The following is a 21,581-nucleotide window of genomic DNA, read 5'->3' on the forward strand; positions in this document are numbered from 1 at the left end:
TGTGTTCATGAGCATACAGCGTGCCCATCCAGAAAGCGCTCTGCAAGTCCGTTCGGATGACCTCGCGGGAACATTAACTGAGCTGCTCAACCACTCACAAAATCTCTTCCACTGGTTTTTGCAGGAGCGAGATAAGCTTTTAAGATTTCGAAAGCAAAGAAAGAAAATGGCGAAACTCCCCAAGGTAAAGGAGACAGCACTGACGTGTGCACACACAAAATGCGTGTTTTTAAAAGCCACTTAACAGGAGTGAGTTTCTCTCTGGAGGTGAAAAGAAGATAATTTTATTATTTCCTTTTTATTAATGTTTATTTATTTGTTTTGAGAGAAAGAGTGCACGAGCAGGGGAGGGGCGGAGGAAGAGAGGATCTTAAGCAGTGGAACCCAATGCGGGGCTCGATCCCACGACCCTGGGATCAGGACCTGAGCAGAAACCAAGAGTCAGATGCTCATCAGGTTGCGTCACGCAGGTGCCCTAATAATTCTATTATTTTTTTAAGTTTATTTATTTTGAGAGAGAGAGAGCACAAGCAGAGGAGGGGCAGAGAGAGAGGGAGAGAGAATTCCACGCAGGCTCTACATTGTCAGTGCAGGGCCTGATGCTGGGCTTGAACTGACAAATCATGAGATCTTGACCTGAGCCGAAATTAAGAGTCACACACACACTTAACCGACTGAGCCACCCAGGCGCCCCAATTGTTTTTAAAAATCATTACTGTACAATCACCAAAATGAACCCAAATCAATACAATGATTATAATTTTAAATTTAGAAATCCTACCTTGTTGCTTTTAACTTTCCCAGAGAAGATATGCTTTCTGACGGCAAGGAGGAGGGGCTAGCCTTGGACCCTGACCTTCCTCTGCCAGCTCGGAGTTAGAATTCCCTCTTGCGCTGGAGTCCACAGGCCTGCCTCGTCACCACATGGTCCCCGGCCAGCACTGCAGGCTGCAGCACCTGTCTGCTGGCCCCACACAGGTCCCTCCCAGGCATGCCTGCGCCCGTAGGGAATTGGAAGCACGACCTTTTTCAATAAATGTGTGCTTTTTATTAGAGGAGATTCAGGAGAGGGGGCACCTGGGGGGCTCAGTGGGTCAAGCGTCCGACTTTGGCTCAGGTCATGATCTCACAGCTTGTGGGTTCGAGCCCTATGTTGGGCTCTGTGCTGACAGCTCAGAGCCTGGAACCTGCTTCTGAGTCTGTGTCTCGCTCTCTCTCTCTGCCCCTCCCTCACTTGTGCTCACTCTGTCTCAAAAACAAATAAATTAACTAATTAATTTTAAAAAAGGAGATTCAGGAGATAGCCTCAAGGAAGTAACTTGTGCGCTGCTTTCTACAAAATGAGTGTTTTCTCGTTTGGCTTTTGAATGCTCAGTGGTCGTTCCTCACACAGGCTGTGAGATATTCCTTAGGCACAAATGCTGGCTTTTCTGGCCCCCAGAAAGGCCCATGGGAGGAGGGAGAGGGTTTGGGGGTCTCTATCTTTGGGATTATGGCAGAGTATTTAGAGATTTTTCTGGAGGCCTGGGAGCCCGGGAGTGCAGTGGTAAGAGTGGACCTGTTGCTCTCCGCCAGGCCCCCCTGCTCCCTGGGCTTCCGTGAGGCAGGAGTGGGGAGAATCCGGGCAACTGGGATAAAGGCCAGGAGCCCTCAACGTGCAGGACAGGTTCAGCAGCCGAGGACGGGATGGTGAAGGCAGGGAGCATCGGCCACGGCGCCCTCCAGCCTTAGTGACCGGTGACCCTCATGAGCCTGACTGTGAAGGGCCCCATTGGGGACTCAGCAGAAGGAGGGCGCGGGGAGCTCCTGGGACTGTCTGGGCCTGTATCTGGGAGAGCGCCAGGGACACTGACAGGAGGGACTTGGATAGAGTGGACACGGGGTGGGGAGGGCACACGGGTCCGTGTGTGGATTAACCCGGTCCCTCTTGGTCAGAAGCCGGTTGTGGTGGAGACGTTCTTTGGATACGACGAAGAGGCTTCCCTGGAATCTGATGGCTCCTCTGTCTCTTACCAAACGGACAGGACGGACCAGACCCCGTGCACCCCCGACGATGACCTGGATGAGGTAGCGTCCCACGGGGCCTCTGCACGGGCCGGGGCAGGGCTCCGGGGGTCCAGGGACCTGGCAAGGAGGGCCACGTGCCTCTCCCTGGCTGCCTGCACCCCTGCCCTCTCGCAGGCTGCCCTGGGGTCTGGGCCACGCCGAGACGTACATCAAAGCAACAAAACAACGAGGAGCAGCCCTGTCTTTGATAAAAGCCCAGCCAGCCTGTCCTGCCCAATCCTCCTTCCGGAAAGAACTGCCCTCATACGCAGGCGGACATCTGAGCCCCCTCACGTGGCAGGAAGCCCGTGCTGGGTTTGGTCTGACCCACCTGGCCCCTGTGGCTGAAGGACACGTAGTGGCAGGCGGTCCACGGACCTGTCCAGGGGCACTCGGGCCAGGAGCCAGGCCTCCCCTGGCAGATCCGGGCAGGTGGCCCCATGGCCACCGACCCACGTAGAGACCTAAGCTATGGTAGCCCAGCTGCTGCCAGTGGCCCCGGGGATAAGGAGCAGGGGCCGGGCTCCGGTCACTCTCAGACACAGCCACCCTCCCACAGCAGACCGGGGTGTTCTCCTTGGAGCAGCAAACACTTCGGGGTCCGCTGGGGCCCCGCCAAGGCAGCCGCAGCCCCCCGCCTTTTCCCAGGGGCACCGGGTGTCCTTGCGGCCGGAAGACATTTGGGGATGGCCGTGGGAAGGGAGCCTGAGCTGTGCGGTGGGGTGGGGAGGAACCGCCTTCTCGGGCCCAGCGCTCACCTGGCCCGCAGGGGGGCCCCAGCTGAGGCCCTGGCCGGGCTCCCGGCCCCTGAGGCTCACCCTGGCCTCAGTGCAGCCCGCTGGGCCTTTGTCCCTGGGGGCTCCGGGCTCACCTCCCCGGGTCCCCGGGTAACAGCGTGTCTCCGTGCACCTCTCCAGGGCGTGGCCAAGGAGGAGACGGAGCTGAGGTTCCGGCAGCTGACCATGGAGTACCAGGCCCTGCAGCGAGCCTACGCCTTGCTGCAGGAGCAGGTCGGAGGGACGCTGGACGCAGAGCGAGAAGTTAAGGTCTAACTGACTTCTACTCCACGACGTTCCGGCTCCCGCCGGGGCTCCTCCCCGCTTGACCCCCCGGCCTTGGCAGGGACACTGGCATCGCTTCGCCTTCCGGGCCAAGTCCTCTCCCACGTCCCGCGGTTATTGTCGGGCCCGGCGATGCTCGCCGAGGCCGTCGGGAGCCCGTGTTTGGGAAGTGGCGCCGGCCGTTGGCCGGCCGCGGGTGGGACCCCAGGGCAGCCCCGGGCACAGGTGTGAGCGGTGGCCCCCCGGGAGAGCCGGGTTTGTCCCTCTGGGCACTGCAGTTGGCGGACAAGGTAAAGTCGGCTTCCTGGCCAACCTGCTGGTGGCGCTCCTGGGGCCTCCCCGTAACTGAGGCCCAGAGCCGGAGGAGGCCCGGCATCGCAGCTCGGTTCTTGAAACAAGCCAAGATTATTTGTTTGTCCGGTAAACGCTGAGCTCGGACGCCGTGCCCCCCTTTCCCCTGAGCCTCGCCAGGCAGGCCCAGCCGGGAGCAGGTGGTGTCTCCTCCTGCCCCTGCTTCCCTGGACCCTGGGCCAGGTACCCATGGTCCATCTGCCAAAGGCAGGTGCCCTTGCCGGCCGCCAGGGGAGGCCGTGGTGGGGGGCTGTGTCCTGCCGCCCTCCCCCAAACCCCCTTTACCCCCGTGCCTGATGCGTGGCCTGCTCTGCCGGGGCTCAGAGGGCATGCCCAGCATAGAGAGATAAGCTTCGTCCCTGTGGGTCTCCTGCCCTGCTGCTGTGGGGCCTGGGGGCCAGCTCTGTCCCCAGCCACACGGGACAACACCACTTAGCCATTTCTGCAACTCTGGCTGGCCGGCTGAGCATGGACGTCTTCGAACCAGGGCGCAGTGTCAGCGGGGTCCCCTCCCCTAGACCGTATATGTCCTGGCTGCCTGGAGAGCCCCTGGGCCTCCAGGGAATCGGGTGGGGACTAGCTAGGACCCCGGCCAGCTTCACTTTCATCTCTGCGGATGGAGAGCAGAGGCCAGAGGAGGGGACGGGGGAGGGAGAGCCTGGGTCCACCGATGTCATGAGGAGAGGCACCCAGGGCCCGGCCAGGGGATACCCTGCCCTCCCCAAGCTGAGGGACCCCTGACCCTGTGCCCTCATCTATCTGCCCTGGAGGCTGTTCCCCGGGGAGCAGGAGCACCAGAAGAATGGAGTGCCCTATAGCTTGGACCTCACGAGTGCGCATGAACTCCCAGGAGGGCGGTTTGGACCCTCGGGGGCCTTGCATGCACCAGGGCAGTGAGAGTGGGCTTCCACAGGGGGCCCCGGGGGGAGAAAGTGAGTGAAGTCAGCAAGCAGAATCCACGTGAAGCCAGGACCGGCAGAGGGCGCCTGTGCGGGAAGGGAAGGGAAGGGAAGGGCGTCTGGTCCCTGCTGGGCAGATGGCCAAGCCCTGCCAGTGTCCTCACTGTCGCCCTCGAGACTGGAACCAGCCCCCCTGGGCCGCGCCCGGCCCAGCCCATCAGCTGTTCGATCCTGTGAACAGACTTCCTTCCACCAGCACGCTCTCAGAGCCAGTCTGCAGGCCGTCCCTGTGGTCTAAGTGAGGTCGCCTGCTTCAAACCAGCCTCAGAGTTCTTCCCTCGGTGCTGAGCACTCCTTGCAAAGGGGAGAACGGCCTCTTCTCCGGTAGCAGAGGTGGCGGAGGCAGAAGCCAGAAGGTCGCTGAGACTCTCTGTCCCTGTGGGTATGTCCTGGCTTTTAGAGAAAGTTGGATGTATGTCTCCTCCCGTCCTACAGACCCGTGAGCAGCTCCAAGCAGAGGTGCAGAGGGCCCAGACGCGGATAGAGGATCTCGAGCAGACCCTGGCTGAGCAGGGACAGGTGGGTGTGTGGAGCCCGGGTCCCTGGGGGGCTCCAGGGGGTCGGAGGGAGCCTGAGGGGCACGGACTCCTGGGGAGGGCGGCGGCCCGTGTGCGCGCGTGCAGGTGAAAGTTATTGGCTGCGCACTAAAGACTCACACCTCAATCAAAAATGTGAAAACTGGAAGGAATCTGTATCCAGAGGAAGGAGACAGCAGCCTTGACGGGGCGGGCACGTGCCCGGCCGAGAGTGCGTGGCCTCTCTGGGCTTGGTCTGGGTGGGCCCCGTCTCTCCCCCAGCTCGGGGCCAGGATTTCAGGCCCCTGGAGGTTGTCACTCACTCCCTCACCACCTCGGGGCTCTTCGAACCCCGCGGGAGGGCATCCTCCCGCCCTGGCCACGGGCCTGTGACCTGCTGGATGGCACAGCTCCAGGTGGAGCCACGATGCGGCTGGACGACGTCCACGTAGGGCTGGGAGGGTCTGCCTGGGAGGTGCCTGGCCCAGCACCGAGTCCCGTGCAGACCCACGGCGGTCCTCGACGTGTTAACTGCCGGGTGGACGGCCGGCCGGACAAGAGGAGGGCCTGAGTGACACCGGGGCCACACTGTGAGTGCCCCTGCCTGAGCACGCGGCCAGGCTTCAGCGCCAGACTGGCTCGCGCCCCACCACGGCCACCACATCTCCGCCCGGGGCCACGGCACACTTAGGCTGCAGGAACGGCGTTCTGGAGCCGAGCTGCGCACAGTCCTCACGGACCCTGCCTGGACTTCGAGAGTGAGATCCCTGGGCCCCACGCCATGCTGGATAGGAGCAGTGGTGGTATCTGGGACACAAGGAGGATGAGGAGGAGGAGGAGGAGAGGGAGGGACAGGAGGAAGGGGAGGAGGGGGAGGAGGGGGAGGAAGAAGAAGAAGAAAAAGAAGAAGAAGAAGGAGAAGAAGGAGAAGGAGAAGAAGGAGAAAAGACAACGCTGCCTTTCATCTGCTGAGATAAATCTTTCAAGCTTCGAAGATGACTTTGCTGGAAAGAAGCTGGGGCAATAGGCCTTCCTCCTGACACCTGACTGGAAACGCTGTGGGGGCAGGGGGCAGGGGGCGCACCAGAGACCTTGTGCTTCCCCCAGGGCCTGACCCTGGGGCGGGGTCCGCAGGACGGCCACACACGTCTCTCACTGTTGCACAAATGCCTCCGTCTGAGTGTCCAAGAGTGAGATGGACCGGGCGCCCCCCTCCCATCCCGTCGAGGGAACCTGGCTCCCGCCGCTCCAGTCAGGGTCCCCGGACCCGTGACGTCCACATGGTACCACGTGCCGCTGGTGCCTGGCTGGGAGTGCTGTCCACGTGGGGGCGCGAGAGGTCCGCCTGAAGCGGGGCTGCCCCCGTCTGCTCTGTCCGGGCCCCTCCCAGGAGATACAGGGTGAAATCAGAGGTGTTCATTAGCTGTGCGAATGAGCCGTCCCGGGTGGTCATGTCAGAAGCTGGGTGTTGAGTCCTTTGGTCGGATCCTCTGTTCTGCTGAATTGTGATTTAAATGCTGACTTTGAGATTAACCCTGTGGCGAATCTGTTTCTCCAATTTGATTCTGCGTCCAAGGACATGAAGTGGATTGAAGAGAAGCAAGCTTTGTATCGAAGGAACCAAGAGCTCGTGGAGAAGGTATGTCTGTGGCCGTCCGGCCCTCTGGCCGCCTCCCCTGTGCTCCCGGGCGTGTGCGGCCAGCGCTGCTGGGTTGGGGGTGGGGGGGCGGGGGGTCGCTCGGCAGAGCCTCCGTGGCCGCCCCCTCGCCGGGCCTGCTGGTGGCTCACTCCCGGGAGGCCGCCCCCTCCACCTCCTGGAGACGGTGAGCCGTGCGTGTAGAGCTGCGTCTGGGCTCCTGTTCTGTCCCACGGATGGGCTCTGTGGTTGGCGAGGGCCAGGCAGGCTCTGTGGAAGAGTTGTCCTTTCAAAACCACTGGAGTCACCCCATTCAGAAGCCTTGTTGAGCCAGGACACTGTATTCCGGGAAGAGGTCCTTTCAGGGTCCCCAGGAGCTGGGCTTCAGTTTCTGTCACCACCGCGCAACTGTGAGGGCGTGTGACGTAACCAAAGCTTCCCTGGCAGTGGCTGTGGCCGTGGCCATGGGCTCTCCTGGCTGTGGCTAACAGGAGGCTCCAAAATGCTGTCGTCCCTGTCACCCTGCCTCCAGACTGGGGCTTTTTGGCTGGAAGACATTATGTGACTGGTCAGGAAACACGGTGCACAGCTGGCCAGTGCCTGTTAGTGGCCTGAGCTCCTCCCAGGAGCTGCCTGGCTTCCCCTTGTCCCTGGACGTGAGACGTCCGTTCGTGGGCACCTCCGCCTACATCACCACCTCTCTGATCCAGCCCGTTCTTGGGGCCGGTTCAGGGAGGGACCCACAGCACTACAGGCCGAGGACTGTACATGGTTCGTCAGATGACACCTGGGCAGCTGGGGACCGTCCCCAGTGGGTAAGGCCCAGAGTGCTGTAGCAGGTGGCTCGGAACGGGGTGGGAGCCGGAGCTACATGTTCAGAGGCAGAAAGGCCATCGGGGCTTACAGTTGGCTCCGGCAGCCCCGCCATCGTCATGCCTACGTGACGGTGCCGTTGTGGCCCGTCCCTCCCAGCCACAGCCCTCGCCCTGGGCCAAGGACTTTCCGTGGCATCCGCCGCCCTTACCGAGAAGAGCCAGACTAGGGTGTCCTCATGAGCCTCAGGGCCACATCCTCGACGGTGCTTCCCACAGACCAGCAGCCCCCAGACCAAGGCCGTGGGTCCCAGTTCAGTCGCCCGCCCCGCCTGAAGCCGTCAGTCCCACACGGGGCTGTGCTTTGGGTATTATGTCTTGAACAGTGAGTGACACCTACGTGCTTCCCGCTTGTATCTTAAATCAGGACAGCTGTGCTCACCTTCTCTGGTGCTCACCTGCACACGTAAACACGTGTGTGCATGGAAATGCTTGTGTGCACACATAACGTTCACGTGCACACTAAAATCTTATGTGCCCTTAAACATGCACGTGCACACTCACTCATGTGCATGCAAACACACATGCACACTTAAATGTTCTTGCATACACACCCATGAGCACATTTAACCACTGTGCACACTTAAATACTCCCTTGTACACATAACACTTGCGCACACGTAAATGCTTGTGTGTGCACAAAAATACCTACATGCTTGTGTGCACACATACATACTCATTGTACTCCTGTACTCACTCTTCTCATATATGCTTCTGTGCACACACATTTGTATGCATACATTTAAATACTTCTTACATACTTACACACTCATATGCACGCAATACATACACGTGCACATTTAAACACACACATGCACAATGTCCATGTGCAAACACTGTGCACACTTCAAACCTGTACTTTTCTCTGGCTACCATGGATGTGGGGTCACATTCTTGGCCTGTGGGTGCTCCCCCACGGCCTCAGCTGTGACACATGCACTGTGATAAGGCCCTGCCCCTGAATGCACGGCTCCCTTGCTGGGTGCTGATCCCCTGGAACCATCTCTCCACCCACCCCCGAGCATCCCAGCAGGGCATTCGGTTCCCCAAACTCAGTTCGGGGGATGGGCCGAGTCCCCCGCCCGCAGCGGACACCCTTCTGGAACACCCTCTCCTGTGTTCACAAGGCCGAGTGCCCCAGGATGCGTGGCACTCACCCTTGGGAGGGCATGGGCCGTGCATGTTTCTGATTCTGTTTAAACAACCTCCTAATTAGTAAACTTAGCTCTGGAGGGGGTCAGGCAGTGATGGCTCATGGCCCTTCCATTGCTTCTGGGCCAGCCTGGGCTCTAAGGAGCACTGTCATACAGGGACATCTTGCCGTCTCTTCCCTTGATGGGTCCCTTCCCTTCCCCATCTCTGCTCAGATGGCCAGGCCGAGCTCCGGGCTCTCGGGGCTCCTCGCCCCCTGATCTGCCCCTGCGTCCCCCCATCCTGATTAACCAACGGCTGGAGACTCAACCCTGTCTCACTAGGATGGGCCCACATGGACTCCAGCTGGAGTGAGGGCTCTGGGCACTGGGGTGGGTCAGCTGTCCCCACAGAGAGCCAGCAGCTGTCAGGACAGCTGGGGAGTTGACCTGTGACCTCAGGCATCTCATCTGCCTTTTATTTTACAGATCAAGCAAATGGAGACGGAAGAGGGTCGGTTAAGACACGAGGTCCAGGATGCCAGAGACCAGAACGAGCTGCTAGAGTTCCGGATCCTGGAGCTGGAGGTGTGTCTCAGGGCGGGCGCGGGCGCCAGGGCACAGGCCACCAGCCTGCAGAGCCGGGGTGGGCACAAGGGGCACAGGCCACCAGCCGTGGACGGAGGGAGGCCTGTTGTCCGGTCACTTGGCCTTCCTGACCTGAGCTTTTGTTCATGACCCCAAGAGGGAGGGCTGGAAAGGGGGCTTCTCTCTGCGTGGGGAACCATGGAGGAAACAAGGACAAAACGTACCCCGAAAGAATGAAACATGAGTGTCTGCTTCTAGACCCGTGGGGGCTGGACAATCATGGCTGTGCCTCATTGTGCTGTGGGGGCCACACGCCTGACCACAGTGGTCAGCCCGGCCAATGTTTCCTTCTTGCTCATTTAAGCCCCTGAGTGCAGGCAGCTGGGTGCCACATGGTGACCAGGCGCCCTTTGTCTGTCCTCTGCCATGACCCTGGCCTCCTGCAGCGGAGGGAGCTGGAGCAAGGCTCCCTCGGGGAAAGGGCCAGCCACGTGTGGACGGCCACATTGCTGCCTTCACCTGCCACTGTCACTCCTCCCCGTGAAGGCAGCTGGGGGCACGGTCCACCTGTGAGGCGTGAGGAAGTGATCTGGACTGGTGTTTGCCCTGCTGGCCGCCTACACACCCCTTGGGGGCCCCCTCCTCAGTCCTGGTCACCGTTGGGACCTTTGGTGATGACGAGGGCATGACCCTCGCTGGTGGGAGCGACCACACTTTGTACGATACTGTGAGAAGATGGGGGTCCCCAGGGGCTCGCTGCGGTCGGCCTGTGGAGGACCCGCTCCCTGAGGCTCCCGACAGCCCTGGAGTTCACGGTGGACGGCAGGTCGCCAGCGGGGGTGGTGACCGGGGGGCAGGGAGCTGAGCCGGATCCCCAGGGCCTGTCTGGGCCGGGAGCTCCCTTCTCCGCCAGCGTCTGTCTGCACAGGGGTCGCCTGCCGCCCTTGGGGCTTCGTTTCACAAACGTGGACCCTATTTGCGGGTCCCCGGCACAGCTCCGCGCCAGCCTCCCGCTTTCTGTCCTAGGAAAGGGAGAGGAAGTCGCCCGCCATCAACCTCCACCACACCCCGTTCGCGGAAGGGAAGAGCCCCCTCCAGGCCTACTGCGAAGCGGAAGGCGTGACGGTAAGCCCCCCGCCCCCTCGCCCTGCACCCCGTGCTGCCCACCAGGCTGGCGCTCACCCCAGCACGTCTGTCTTTCTAGGACATCCTGGTCGCGGAGCTGATGAAGCAGCTGGACATCCTGGGGGATAACGCCGTAAGTGTATGTCGCTCTCCTGACTTGTGCATGCCTCCTCATGCGAGCCACCACCCCCGTCAGCCCCCCGGGGTCAGGGGCCCCGTGAGTCAGCTGCCCTGCCCGCCCGCACCCTCCCTGAGGCCATAGCGCTTGGGGCGGCCCCTTTCTCATGTTGTCCCCGCGTCCGGCCGGGTGGTGCCTAGCAGCCAGAGACACGGAGCTCGGCTCTGTGCTCTGCTGGGTGGGGGGGCCTCCGCCTGCACACCGTCCCCTCTGGCAGTGGTGCTTCTGGCTAGTGTTTTCTCTGTTTCTGGAACCCTCTCCGTACCCTTGATACTCTGCAGCTCCTTCCTGTAGCTTAGATAGCCGAGACTCGTAGGGGTTCCCATCTCCTTGGTTTTGGGAGAGGGGCAGGCACCATTTATAATCTGCAAATCTTATTGAGGAGACAGTTTCAATTTCTACGGCAAACTCCTGGAAGAATACTAATTACTGAGTGACTGGACCCCTTCATCCCACCCTCCATGCATCCCTCCCTCCACCCTCTATCCTCTGTCTGTCATCCCTCCATTCGTCTATCCATCTTTACTCCTTCCCTCCATCCTCTATCCTCCACTTATCCATCCACCCGTACTCCATCCACCCACCCATCCATCCATCCACCCACCCACCCCTCCCTCTACCCACCCACCCATATCCATCCACCCATCCCTCCACCCATCCCTCCACCCATCCACCCATCCCTCCACCCATCCACCCATCCCTCCACCCATCCACCCATCCACCCACCCATCCACCCATCCACCCACCCACCCCTCCCTCTATCCTCCCACCCATATCCATCCACCCATCCCTCCACCCATCCCTCCACCCATCCCTCCACCCATCCACCCATCCCTCCACCCATCCACCCATCCACCCACCCATCCCTCCACCCATCCCTCCACCCACCCATCCATCCACCCACCCATCCCTCCACCCATCCCTCCACCCATCCACCCATCCCTCCACCCATCCACCCATCCCTCCACCCACCCATCCATGCATCCATCTATCTACCCATTCATCTACCCACCCATCCCTCCACCCACCCATCCCTCCACCCATCCCTCCACCCATCCACCCATCCCTCCACCCATCCCTCCACCCACCCATCCATCCACCCACCCATCCCTCCACCCACCCATCCACCCACCCATCTTCTATCTGCCCTTTATCCATCATTCTGCGCTCATTGAGTCCCCTGTCCAATGAGCAGTTCAGCTGTGCTAGAAGGCAGCCTCACTCACCACCCAGAACTTTTCCTCCTCCAAGGTATACCAATAATCGTACAGTCTATGGCTAATCCTAAGACACCTTGGTTTCCCCATCCTGGTCACTGCTCTTGAGAAAAAGCAAGGCACTTAGTCAAATTAGCGCACTGCATGAAGCGGAAAGAGAAAAACGCAAAAACAAATGCGTGTAAACACACCCACACATACTCAGGCACACACATCCAAACCCAGGCACTCACGCATATTCCTGGGGCTAGTTGTTCTTCCCAGCAGCTGTGACGTGTACAGGGCCCTGTGTCGACAAGAACCCTTCTGTCCTTGGCCCCCCTTCACTTGGGAAGGGAGGCTCCGCTGGCTGTATTTGGCCCTCCCCCAGACCCATCTCGGCTGTAGGTCGTTGAGGCCTCAGCTCGTGGCAAGGATGGGGTCCGGTCCCGAGTTGCCAGGCCCCATCACAGGCTCTTGGGAACCATATTGGTTAACCTTTCGATTCACAGCTGGAGAAACTGAGGCCCAAGAGGACACTTGTTCAGGGTCACAGAGCTGGTGTAGGTTCAGCCTACCTCTGTCCAGTTCAGTCCAGGGCCCCTCCCCAACCCTGTAGCTGCCTACTCAAGAGCACCAGGAGGCAGGACAGCCATGGGGCCATCAAGTGGCCTCAGAGTATGGGGACAGAGGCTATTGGGGCCTAGAGGATACACCTTCAGATTTATGCTCAGGTGACTGTGGGGAGACCATGGCAGTTCCTGCCAGTGGGTCGGAGGACATCCCTTCAGGTGGTCACAGTTGAGCATATGGGCACACTTCACACACACTTCGTGACCCAAGACTGTGCCCCATGGAGCCTGAGCCCACAGATCCATTCCTGGAGCTCAGAGTGGCCTGGCACCTGAAGCAGGTGACAAGGACAGCCTGGCCCCTGCTACGGTCACAGCCAGGACATACTCGTGCTGTGGCTGCTTGGCACAGTCCACCTCCGAGAAGCTCGCAGCCTCCAGACCGGCTGCGTGGGTGCCTGAACCCCAGACCTCGGTTTGCTCAAGAGTCGGGGCCCTTGGAGTTGAGCAGAGGCTGGCAGGGGCCGAGTGGATCCCCACCCTCCCTGGTGGGCGGCACCACTCGCCACTGCTGTACCTGGACCGCAGAGAGATGGGTCACCCCGGGAAGGCGGAGCAGATGGCACCTGGCTGAGGTTGGGGCCTGGGGATGGGGTCACCTCCTGGCCGGGCTGCTCACCCGATGGGACGCTGCAGGCCCTTCAGCCCCCAGCATAACCATGTCCTGGTAGGATCTCCCTGAAGCCCCTTGCTCAGCCTTCCCCGGTTCCTGTCTTGGGAGGAGGGCGTGCACGGGCGCCTGGCCAGCTTCCCCGAGAGCAGGGGGTGTGAGGAGCGTCTGCCCAGCCCGGCTCCGTGCCGAGTCGGGGTCACTGTGACCCAAGGACACAGCTTGCTCTGCGCCTATGGCACCTGGTCACCGGCCCCCCCTTTGCTGACTGCTGCTGGGGTAGAGGATGGTGAGAGACCCCTGCCCTTGGGAGGGCTTTCTCAACAGACTGACCCTGAGTCAGGGGCGTTCCAGGCTGTAGGGGGCTGTCGTCCGGCTCAGTGATCCCAGCAGCCTCTGCCCTGCTCTGGTCTCTGCTTCCCCTCCGCACCCACGGCTGTCCCGCACATTGGGCCCCGCAGTGGGGACGGTCCAGCTCCTGCTCTGCCCCGGTGCTGCTGCAGGTGGGAGTCAGGGTCCGAGTGAGTGAAACGCCTGTAGCCTCCGAGGACGCTCATTGGCCCCAAAGCCAGACTCGCCCAGAAGGAGCACCCAGGTGGCCCCTTGGGAAGAGGCATGAATACGCTGAGCAGAAAAAGACAAAGAACCAGGGAGGGGTGGACACCATTTCGTAGCCATGAGTGTCCGGTGTTCACCCCGCACGTCCAGGCGGTGTTTTAATAATAGTAACGCGGGCTGCACATGCGGCAGCTGGCTTTCAACAAAGACGCGGACGGGATCGGCGGGGACACGTGTGTTGCCGCTGCCCGTGTTATGCTACCCCCCCACCCCCGCCTCTGCCTCAGCTGGCTACTTACAGTGTCCTGGTCACCAGCAACGGAGGACAGAGGGGACAGAATAGAGAAGCACCTCGGAGTCCCCAGGGTCAGGAGTAGAGGGGTTGAAGACCCCAGGAGACAATTTCAGAAAAAGTGACCTTAGAGGTGACCCCAGTCCCCTGTGCTTCTCCATCAGTCCCGCTCCTGGCACCCCTACTCACCCCCACCAGGAACCCCAATTCACCCCTCCCCACCGGCTCCCCCAGTCACCCCCTACCTGCACCCCTCACCGATGCCCCATTCACCCCCCACCCAGCACCCCCATTCACCTCCCTCCTCATACCCCCCACTGGTCACTCCCATTCACCCCCGACTGGGCACCCCCATTCCCCCCACCTGGCATCCCCATTCATCCCCTCCTCTTACCTCCCCACTAGGCACCCCCATTCACCCCCCACCCAGCACCCCCATTCACTTCCCTCCTCATACCCCTCACAGGTCACCCCATTCACCCCCCAGTGGGCACCCCCATTTCCCCACCTGGCAACCCCATTCATCCCCCTCCTCGTACCCCCACCGGGCACCCCCATTCACCTCCTACCCTCACCCCCATTCACCCCCCACCCAGCATCCCCATTCACCTCCCTCCTCGTACCCCCCCACTGGTCACTCCCATTCACTCCCCACTGGGCACCCCCATCCCCCCCACCTGGCACCCCCATTCATCCCCCTCCTTGTACCCCCCAACCGGGCACCCCATTCACCTCCTACCCTCATCCCCATTCACCTCCCTCCTCGTACCCCCCCACTGGTCACTCCCATTCACCCCCCACTGGGCACCCCTATCCCCCCCACCTGGCACCCCCATTCATCCCCTCCTTGTACCCCCCCACCGGGCACCCCCATTCACCTCCTACCCTCACCCCCATTCACCTCCCTCCTCGTACCCCCCCACTGGTCACTCCCATTCACTCCCCACTGGGCACCCCCATCCCCCCCACCTGGCACCCCCATTCATCCCCCTCCTCATACCCCTCCACCGGGCACCCCCATTCACCTCCTACCCTCACCCCCATTCACCCCCCACCCAGCACCCCCATTCACCTCCCTCATTGTACCCCCTACTGGTCACTCCCATTCACCCCCCCGCTGGGTACCCCCATCCTCCCGACCTGGCACACCCCCATTCATCCCCCTCCTCATACCCCCCACTGGGCACCCCTATTCACCCCCCACCCAGCACCCCCATTCACCTCCCTCCTCGTACCTCCCACTGGTCACTCTCATTCACCCCCCACTGGGCATCCCCATTCCCCCCACCTGGCATCCCCATTTATCCCGCTCCTCTTACCCCCCCCACCAGACACCCCCATTCACCCCCCACCCAGCACCCCCATTCACCTCCCTCCTCATACATCCCACTGGTCACCCCCATTCATCCCCTTCCTCATACCCCCCACCAGGCACCCCCATTCACCTACCCACACTGCACCTGGCACCCCCATTTGCCCCCCCACCTCATTATTTCAGTCTGGGCACCTCTGAAAGCGCTGCCCCTGACTGCACACGTGTCTGCTTTGGGTGCAGAATCTGACCAACGAGGAGCAAGTGGTCGTCATACAAGCTAGGACGGTCCTGACCTTGGCCGAAAAGGTAACCATAGCACCCGTGTGGATGCTCTTGGGACAGGGCTGGGCCCCGAAGGCCTCTCTCTCTGTGCTCAGAGCTCAGAGAGGATGCTGTCCTTGGAGGAGGGGCTTCTGGGCTGGGGGTGGGGAGGCCGTTAACCCCGTCCACCTTGGGAGGTCTGGCAACACGCCGGTCAGCGCCCACCACACGTGCATGCACATCACACATCCGCCAGACTTTGAGTCAAGGCCGACTCTGCCTCAGTTTCCTCCCCAAGGACCAGGCAGTGTCGTGGGTCTGTGTACCATTTGCTTTCTGTTCACCCCACGGGGACCCTCCCCTGGGTGCTGCCCGGCCCACCTGGGCCCCCACCCCCCAGCCAGAGCCTGCCTGGCGGGCCGGCCGTCAGCACCCACCCCCCGGGGCCTCCGGCAGGGAGGGGAGAGGGAGTCCCGGCAAGTCGGGCTCCAGGGGGCATGGGACTGGGGGAGAACGTCCTCCGGCTGAGCTCTCGGGTGTATCTTCCCGCCGAACCCCTGCCAACGACCCTCCCCTCCCCTCCCTGGAGAAGTGGGGCACAGACTTCCTGGAGGCGAAGTGGGGGTGTCTGGACGCTGGGCACGCGGAGCGCACGGTGCCAACCCGACCCCTGCTCCTAGGCCGCCTGTGGAGCCTGGGGGGAGGTGGGATGGCTTTGGTGCCCGCGTGGCCACCGGGAAGGTCACCGCCACCTGCTCTTTCGGTTTGTGTCCAGTGGCTCCAGCAGATCGAAGAGACGGAGTCAGCCCTGCACCGAAAAATGGTTGACCTGGAGAGCGAGAAGGTTGGTGGGCGTCTTGCCTCGTGTCCGCAGCACGATATCGCCAGGTGGGTGCCCGAGGCCGAGACACGGGTCCTCTTGTGTTTCAGGAGCTGTTCAGTAAGCAGAAGGGTTACCTTGATGAGGAGCTGGATTACAGGAAGCAGTCCTTGGACCAGGCTCACAGGGTAAGAGCCATTTGGCGGGGCAGGTGCAGATCTGGGGAGAAACGGGGGGAGTTGCTCACACGTCGGGTGCCTGGGGCCAGGGTGACCACCGTGGGGTCACTCTCTGCACGTCTCCCTGTCAGCGAGGTCCGAGATGCCCTACTGCCCCGTCAGCACTTTGCCCTGTGAAGGCAGAACCCAAATGGATATTTAAAATGAGTCGAAAAAGTAGGATTCACGACAAGTGACGCTGCTACGAGTTAACTGAACACAGTTGCATGTGAGGAACCTCATTCCCCGGGGGTTCCAGCTTGTGTGCCCCCGCTCCGAGTGTGCGTGTGCCCCTGCTCCGAGAAGTGTGCGTGTGCCCCCGCTCTGAGAAGTGTGCGTGTGCCCCTGCTCCGAGAAGTGTGCGTGTGCCCCCGCTCTGAGAAGTGTGCGTGTGCCCCTGCTGCGAGAAGTGTGCGTGTGCCCCCGCTCTGAGAAGTGTGCGTGTGCCCCTGCTGTGAGAAGTGTGCGTGTGCCCCTGCTCCGAGTGTGTGTGTGCCCCTGCTCTGAGAAGTGTGCGTGTGCCCCTGCTCTGAGTGTGCGTGTGCCCCTGCTACAAGAAGTGTGCGTGTGCCCCCCTCTGAGTGTGCGTGTGCCCCTGCTCTGAGAAGTGTGCGTGTGCCCCTGCTCCGAGTGTGCGTGTGCCCCCACTGCGAGAAGTGTGCGTGTGCCCCGGCTGCGAGAAGTGTGCGTGTGCCCCTGCTGTGAGAAGTGTGCGTGTGCCCCTGCTCTGAGTGTGCGTGTGCCCCTGCTCCAGGAAGTGTGCGTGTGCCCCTGCTCCGAGTGTGCGTGTGCCCCTGCTCTGAGAAGTGTGTGTGTGCCCCTGCTGCGAGAAGTGTGCGTGTGCCCCTGCTGCGAGAAGTGTGCGTGTGCCCCTGCTGCGAGAAGTGTGCGTGTGCCCCTGCTGCGAGAAGTGTGTGTGCCCCCGCTCCGAGAAGTGTGAGTGTGCCCCTGATGCGTATAGTGTGCGTGTGCCCCTGCTCCGAGAAGTGTGCGTGTGCCCCTGCTGCGAGAAGTGTGTGTGCCCCCGCTCCGAGAAGTGTGCGTGTGCCCCTGCTCTGAGTGTGCATGTGCCCCTGCTCCAAGAAGTGTGCGTGTGCCCCTGCTGCGAGAAGTGTGTGTGCCCCCGCTCCAAGAAGTGTGCGTGTGCCCCTGCTCTGAGTGTGCATGTGCCCCTGCTCCAAGAAGTGTGCGTGTGCCCCTGCTGTGAGAAGTGTGCGTGTGCCCCTGCTCCGAGTGTGTGTGTGCCCCTGCTCTGAGAAGTGTGCGTGTGCCCCTGCTGCGAGAAGTGTGCGTGTGCCCCTGCTCTGAGTGTGCGTGTGCCCCTGCTACAAGAAGTGTGCGTGTGCCCCCCTCTGAGTGTGCGTGTGCCCCTGCTCTGAGAAGTGTGCGTGTGCCCCTGCTCCGAGTGTGCGTGTGCCCCCACTGCGAGAAGTGTGCGTGTGCCCCGGCTGCGAGAAGTGTGCGTGTGCCCCTGCTGCGAGAAGTGTGCGTGTGCCCCTGCTGCGAGGAGTGTGCCTGTGCCCCTGCTGCGAGAAGTGTGCCTGTGCCCCTGCTGCGAGAAGTCTGCGTGTGCCCCCGCTCCGAGAAGTGTGCGTGTGCCCCCGCTGCGAGAAGTGTGCGTGTGCCCCCGCTGCGAGAAGTGTGCGTGTGCCCCTGCTCCAGGAAGTGTGCGTGTGCCCCCGCTGCGAGAAGTGTGCGTGTGCCCCTGCTCCAGGAAGTGTGCGTGTGCCCCGGCTGCGAGAGGTGTGTGTGTGCCCCTGCTCCAGGAAGTGTGCGTGTGCCCCCGCTCTGAGAAGTGTGCGTGTGCCCCTGCTCCGAGAAATGTGCGTGCGCCCCTGTTGCGAGAAGTGTGCGCGTGCCCCTGCTCTGAGTGTGCGTGTGCCCCTGCTCCAGGAAGTGTGCGTGTGCCCCCGCTCCAGGAAGTGTGCGTGTGCCCCCGCTCCGAGAAGTGTGCGTGTGCCCCCGCTGCGAGAAGTGTGCGTGTGCCCCCGCTCCGAGAAGTGTGCGTTTCCCTGCCTTTGCACGTCGGCTGGCCCCGTGGAAGCAGGCGTCCCTGCTCGTGCGCCTGGAGGGTGTCCGCTTTGCGGGTGGCACCGAGACCGGGGAGTGCCTGCAGACGCCGCTCGGTCACCGGGACTCAGTCCTCGCTGACTCGGGTTTGAGAACCGGGATTCTCATGTGAGCCTCAGGCTGCCTTTGTTTCAAGGGGGTGAATCCGAATCAGGGACGGTCTGGCTGCTCCTCAGAGGCGCACTGCGGGGCGTCCCGGAGGTGGGAGGCTCCTCGGGCGCGAGCGTGTCCTTGGTGGCATCTGTTACCCACCCCTCAGGTCAGTGTCACCTTCAGCAGCGCTTCCAGACTGCGTGCACCTTTCTCTCCCCTGGACCGGCCGTCCCTAAGGCCAGTGCATGTCATGGACCCTGTTCAGGGAGAGCTGCCCGGTGGCCCGGGAGAGGTGGCCCGAGCATTGCCGAGGGGCCCGGAAGCGACCCTGCCGCTAGCGGACGCCTGAGGCCAGAGGCATCCGTGCGGTAACCGGAGGCATTAGTTCCCGCCCCCTGGATTGTGAGGACAGCGAGGTAATTGTGTGCGGAGCGGGCATCGCCCAGCTTGGAATCTGGCAGCGTGAGGTTTCTGTTCACCCATCAGGGTCCCTCGAGGCAGGGCAGAGGCTCTGCTGGGTGCCGATGGCGGTGACAGTGGCCCACTCACCAGACAGTCACTGCGGGAGCAGCTGCAGAGGAGGTGGCAGAGGGAGGTGGCCTCAGAGAGCCGAGCTGGCGCTGATGGACCGTCCCAGAAATATGTGCCAGGGTCCATGTTTCCAGTCCACGGTGCCGGGTGGGAAGCATGCTCACAGTATATGGGGGGCAGCTGGACAGCTCCGAGCCCCCCGCTACCGATGCTCCCTGTGCTCTGGTCCTGCATCCCAGACACGTGCAGGGAGGGGACAGCTCAGCCCCAGGCCCCGGGCATTCCTCAGGATACAGCTCAGGAATAGGAATTGATTATATGTGACATCAGTGCAGAGAACATAGGCCGGTGAACGTGATGTCAGAGAGTGGGCTGCATATCACACACACACACACACACACACACACACGCACCTGCACCTCAGAGGGTCGGGGAGCAGGGTGGCCTCTTCAGCCGCAGGGCTGTGTGATGTGATTGGGGCTGGGGGGCCGTCCCCGGGGGAAGACCATTGCGGGGACACCCCTCCCCCGTGATGCCCCCTTCCTCCAGTTCCAATAGGAAGGACACACGTTTGCTGTCTCTTGTTTTCTTCACCTGCCATTCACGCCGGCACTTCCTGCTGGACGGTTAGTTCTTTCTGCCATTCACGAAGCCCTGTTATGGAGGGCGGCACAGACCGGTGCCGGGGTGCCCTGTGGGTACCTGTCCGGGGTTTACACCCTCCCTGCCCTGTCTGTGGACACAGGGCCACGGCTGGGGTTTCGAAAGGGTAAAGACGGTCCGTGCCGTGTGATGACCGCCCTGGGGAAGCTGCACGGACCAGGCTGTTCCTGCGGGAGGCTTGGGAGAGGCCGAGGGCCCAGGGGCAGTTTCCAGGTGGCCCATGGCTCAGGCTCACATAGGGACAGAAAGTCACCACACATCTCTTGCCACCAGCTTTGTGCCGGGCCATTGTGATGCTAATTCTAAGCCCCACACTCAGCTGCATTTATTTATTTTTTAAATGCTTCGCTTACCTTACCCGCCTAAGCTCTTTTGCTCTAAGAAGTGGTGGTTGATGGGGACTGTTGAGCTGCTTGTGACAGCTGGGGAGAGTTTATTCTGTGGTTGTCAAAAGCAATAAAATGTGAGGTCCAAAGGTTTTATTTATTTATTTATTTTCATTTCCTAAAACGTCCACTAAGCCGAAAGGACTTTTCAAAATCATTTTGCCTGAAGAAATAGAACCCTTCATTTCTGAAGATGTTATGGCTTTGATAGGAAGAGGGGTTTCTGTAGTTGAAGAACTTGGTTTTTTCAAAGATTGTACCAGGAAAGTTTCCCGAGGAAAGAGCTTTGAGAGTACTCCAGATCAAATTGGTAAATCCTTAGGAATTTATAACAAGGTATGCATTTTGGCTGCTGAGTTACAGCAAAGAGATCATTTTGCATTGGTTCGTGGTTTCTGGGCATTGCATTGGACTTCTGGGAGGCGGCAGAGGGGTGAGCCCCACACCCCACGCGGCTCTCTCCTCGTCTTGTGTCCCCGCCCACGGCCGCTTCCCGGCCCACTCCGCCTGGCCCCAGCCCGGCTCTCTCAGCCCTGGCCTGGGCGTCCGGGGCCTGGCTCCACTTGGCCTGTCAGCCTCTCTGCTTCTCTTGGGTGCTCTCACGGGTGGGGAGCCTATGGGATTATGGGTCCTTCCCCTGAAGTCTGCGGTGAGCGCTGTGGCCCCTAACTGTGAATAGCACACGTTTGGGGACCGTGGTCCCCCACGGAGGGGTAGGGTGGCTTACGTGCTTGGGGACCAGGGGCGTGAGGGGCTCTCTATCCGAGCCCTCACAGGCAGGGTGAAGACTAGACTCGGGAGCAAGCGCCCTGCAGGGTCCGGACCCCAGCTGTCCCCATGGGACCCTGTGCAAGTTGTGTGTCCCCACTTGTCTCACGACCTGGGGCTACTAAGGGCTGCAGCCTCGCGGAAGGCGTGGCACCGGATGGCTCTGCAGAGGTGGCGTCTTCAACCAGGTCCAGCAGTATGTACTGGGCACCACGGGTGCAGGCAGTTTGGGGATTTATCATCTTGAGACTGGAGGTGGTGCAGCCGGGAGGTGGGGACCGCGGCACACAGGGCCTCGAGGCTGAGTGGCGGTGAGGCCTTGTCTGAGGCAGCAGGGAGCAGCTGAGAGAAAGGGGGATTCTCCCAGGGCTCAGGGGGCCAGAGTCTGAGAGCCCGGTGTCACAGGGCCATGCTCCCTCCGAGGCTCCAGGGGAGGGTCCTTCCTGCCTCCTCCAGCTGCTGGGGGCTTCAGCGGTTCCCCCAGCCTCTGCCTCTGTCTTCACGTGGCTTCTCCCCCATGTCTTCTGTGACTGCCTCCCAACTCCCCTCTCCTCACAAGGACACGATCCACTGGATGCCCGCCCCACCCCCCCAATCCAGCATGACCTCATCCTAACTTGATTACGGCTGCCGAGACTCTGTTTCCAAATAAGGCCGCACTCACGGGGTTTGGGGATCAGGACTTGAGCGTGTCTTCTTGGGGACAC

At 61.4% G+C, this 21,581-nt stretch overlaps 1 protein-coding gene across 1 annotated transcript in view; it reads left to right on the top strand.

Moving 5' to 3' along the window:
- The window catches only part of JAKMIP3 (Janus kinase and microtubule interacting protein 3), a 114,393-nt gene that overhangs the window by 72,413 nt on the left and 20,399 nt on the right, over positions 1–21,581 (top strand). Inside the window, 11 exon segments of the mRNA XM_042959864.1 lie at positions 125–184; positions 1,939–2,067; positions 2,964–3,092; positions 4,853–4,936; positions 6,509–6,571; positions 9,060–9,158; positions 10,185–10,283; positions 10,363–10,416; positions 15,305–15,370; positions 16,101–16,169; positions 16,256–16,333. Coding sequence (XP_042815798.1) covers positions 125–184; positions 1,939–2,067; positions 2,964–3,092; positions 4,853–4,936; positions 6,509–6,571; positions 9,060–9,158; positions 10,185–10,283; positions 10,363–10,416; positions 15,305–15,370; positions 16,101–16,169; positions 16,256–16,333 — 930 coding nt within the window.

The sequence above is a fragment of the Panthera tigris genome, chromosome D2 (assembly GCF_018350195.1).
Source record: "Panthera tigris isolate Pti1 chromosome D2, P.tigris_Pti1_mat1.1, whole genome shotgun sequence".
Lineage (NCBI taxonomy): Eukaryota > Metazoa > Chordata > Mammalia > Carnivora > Felidae > Panthera > Panthera tigris.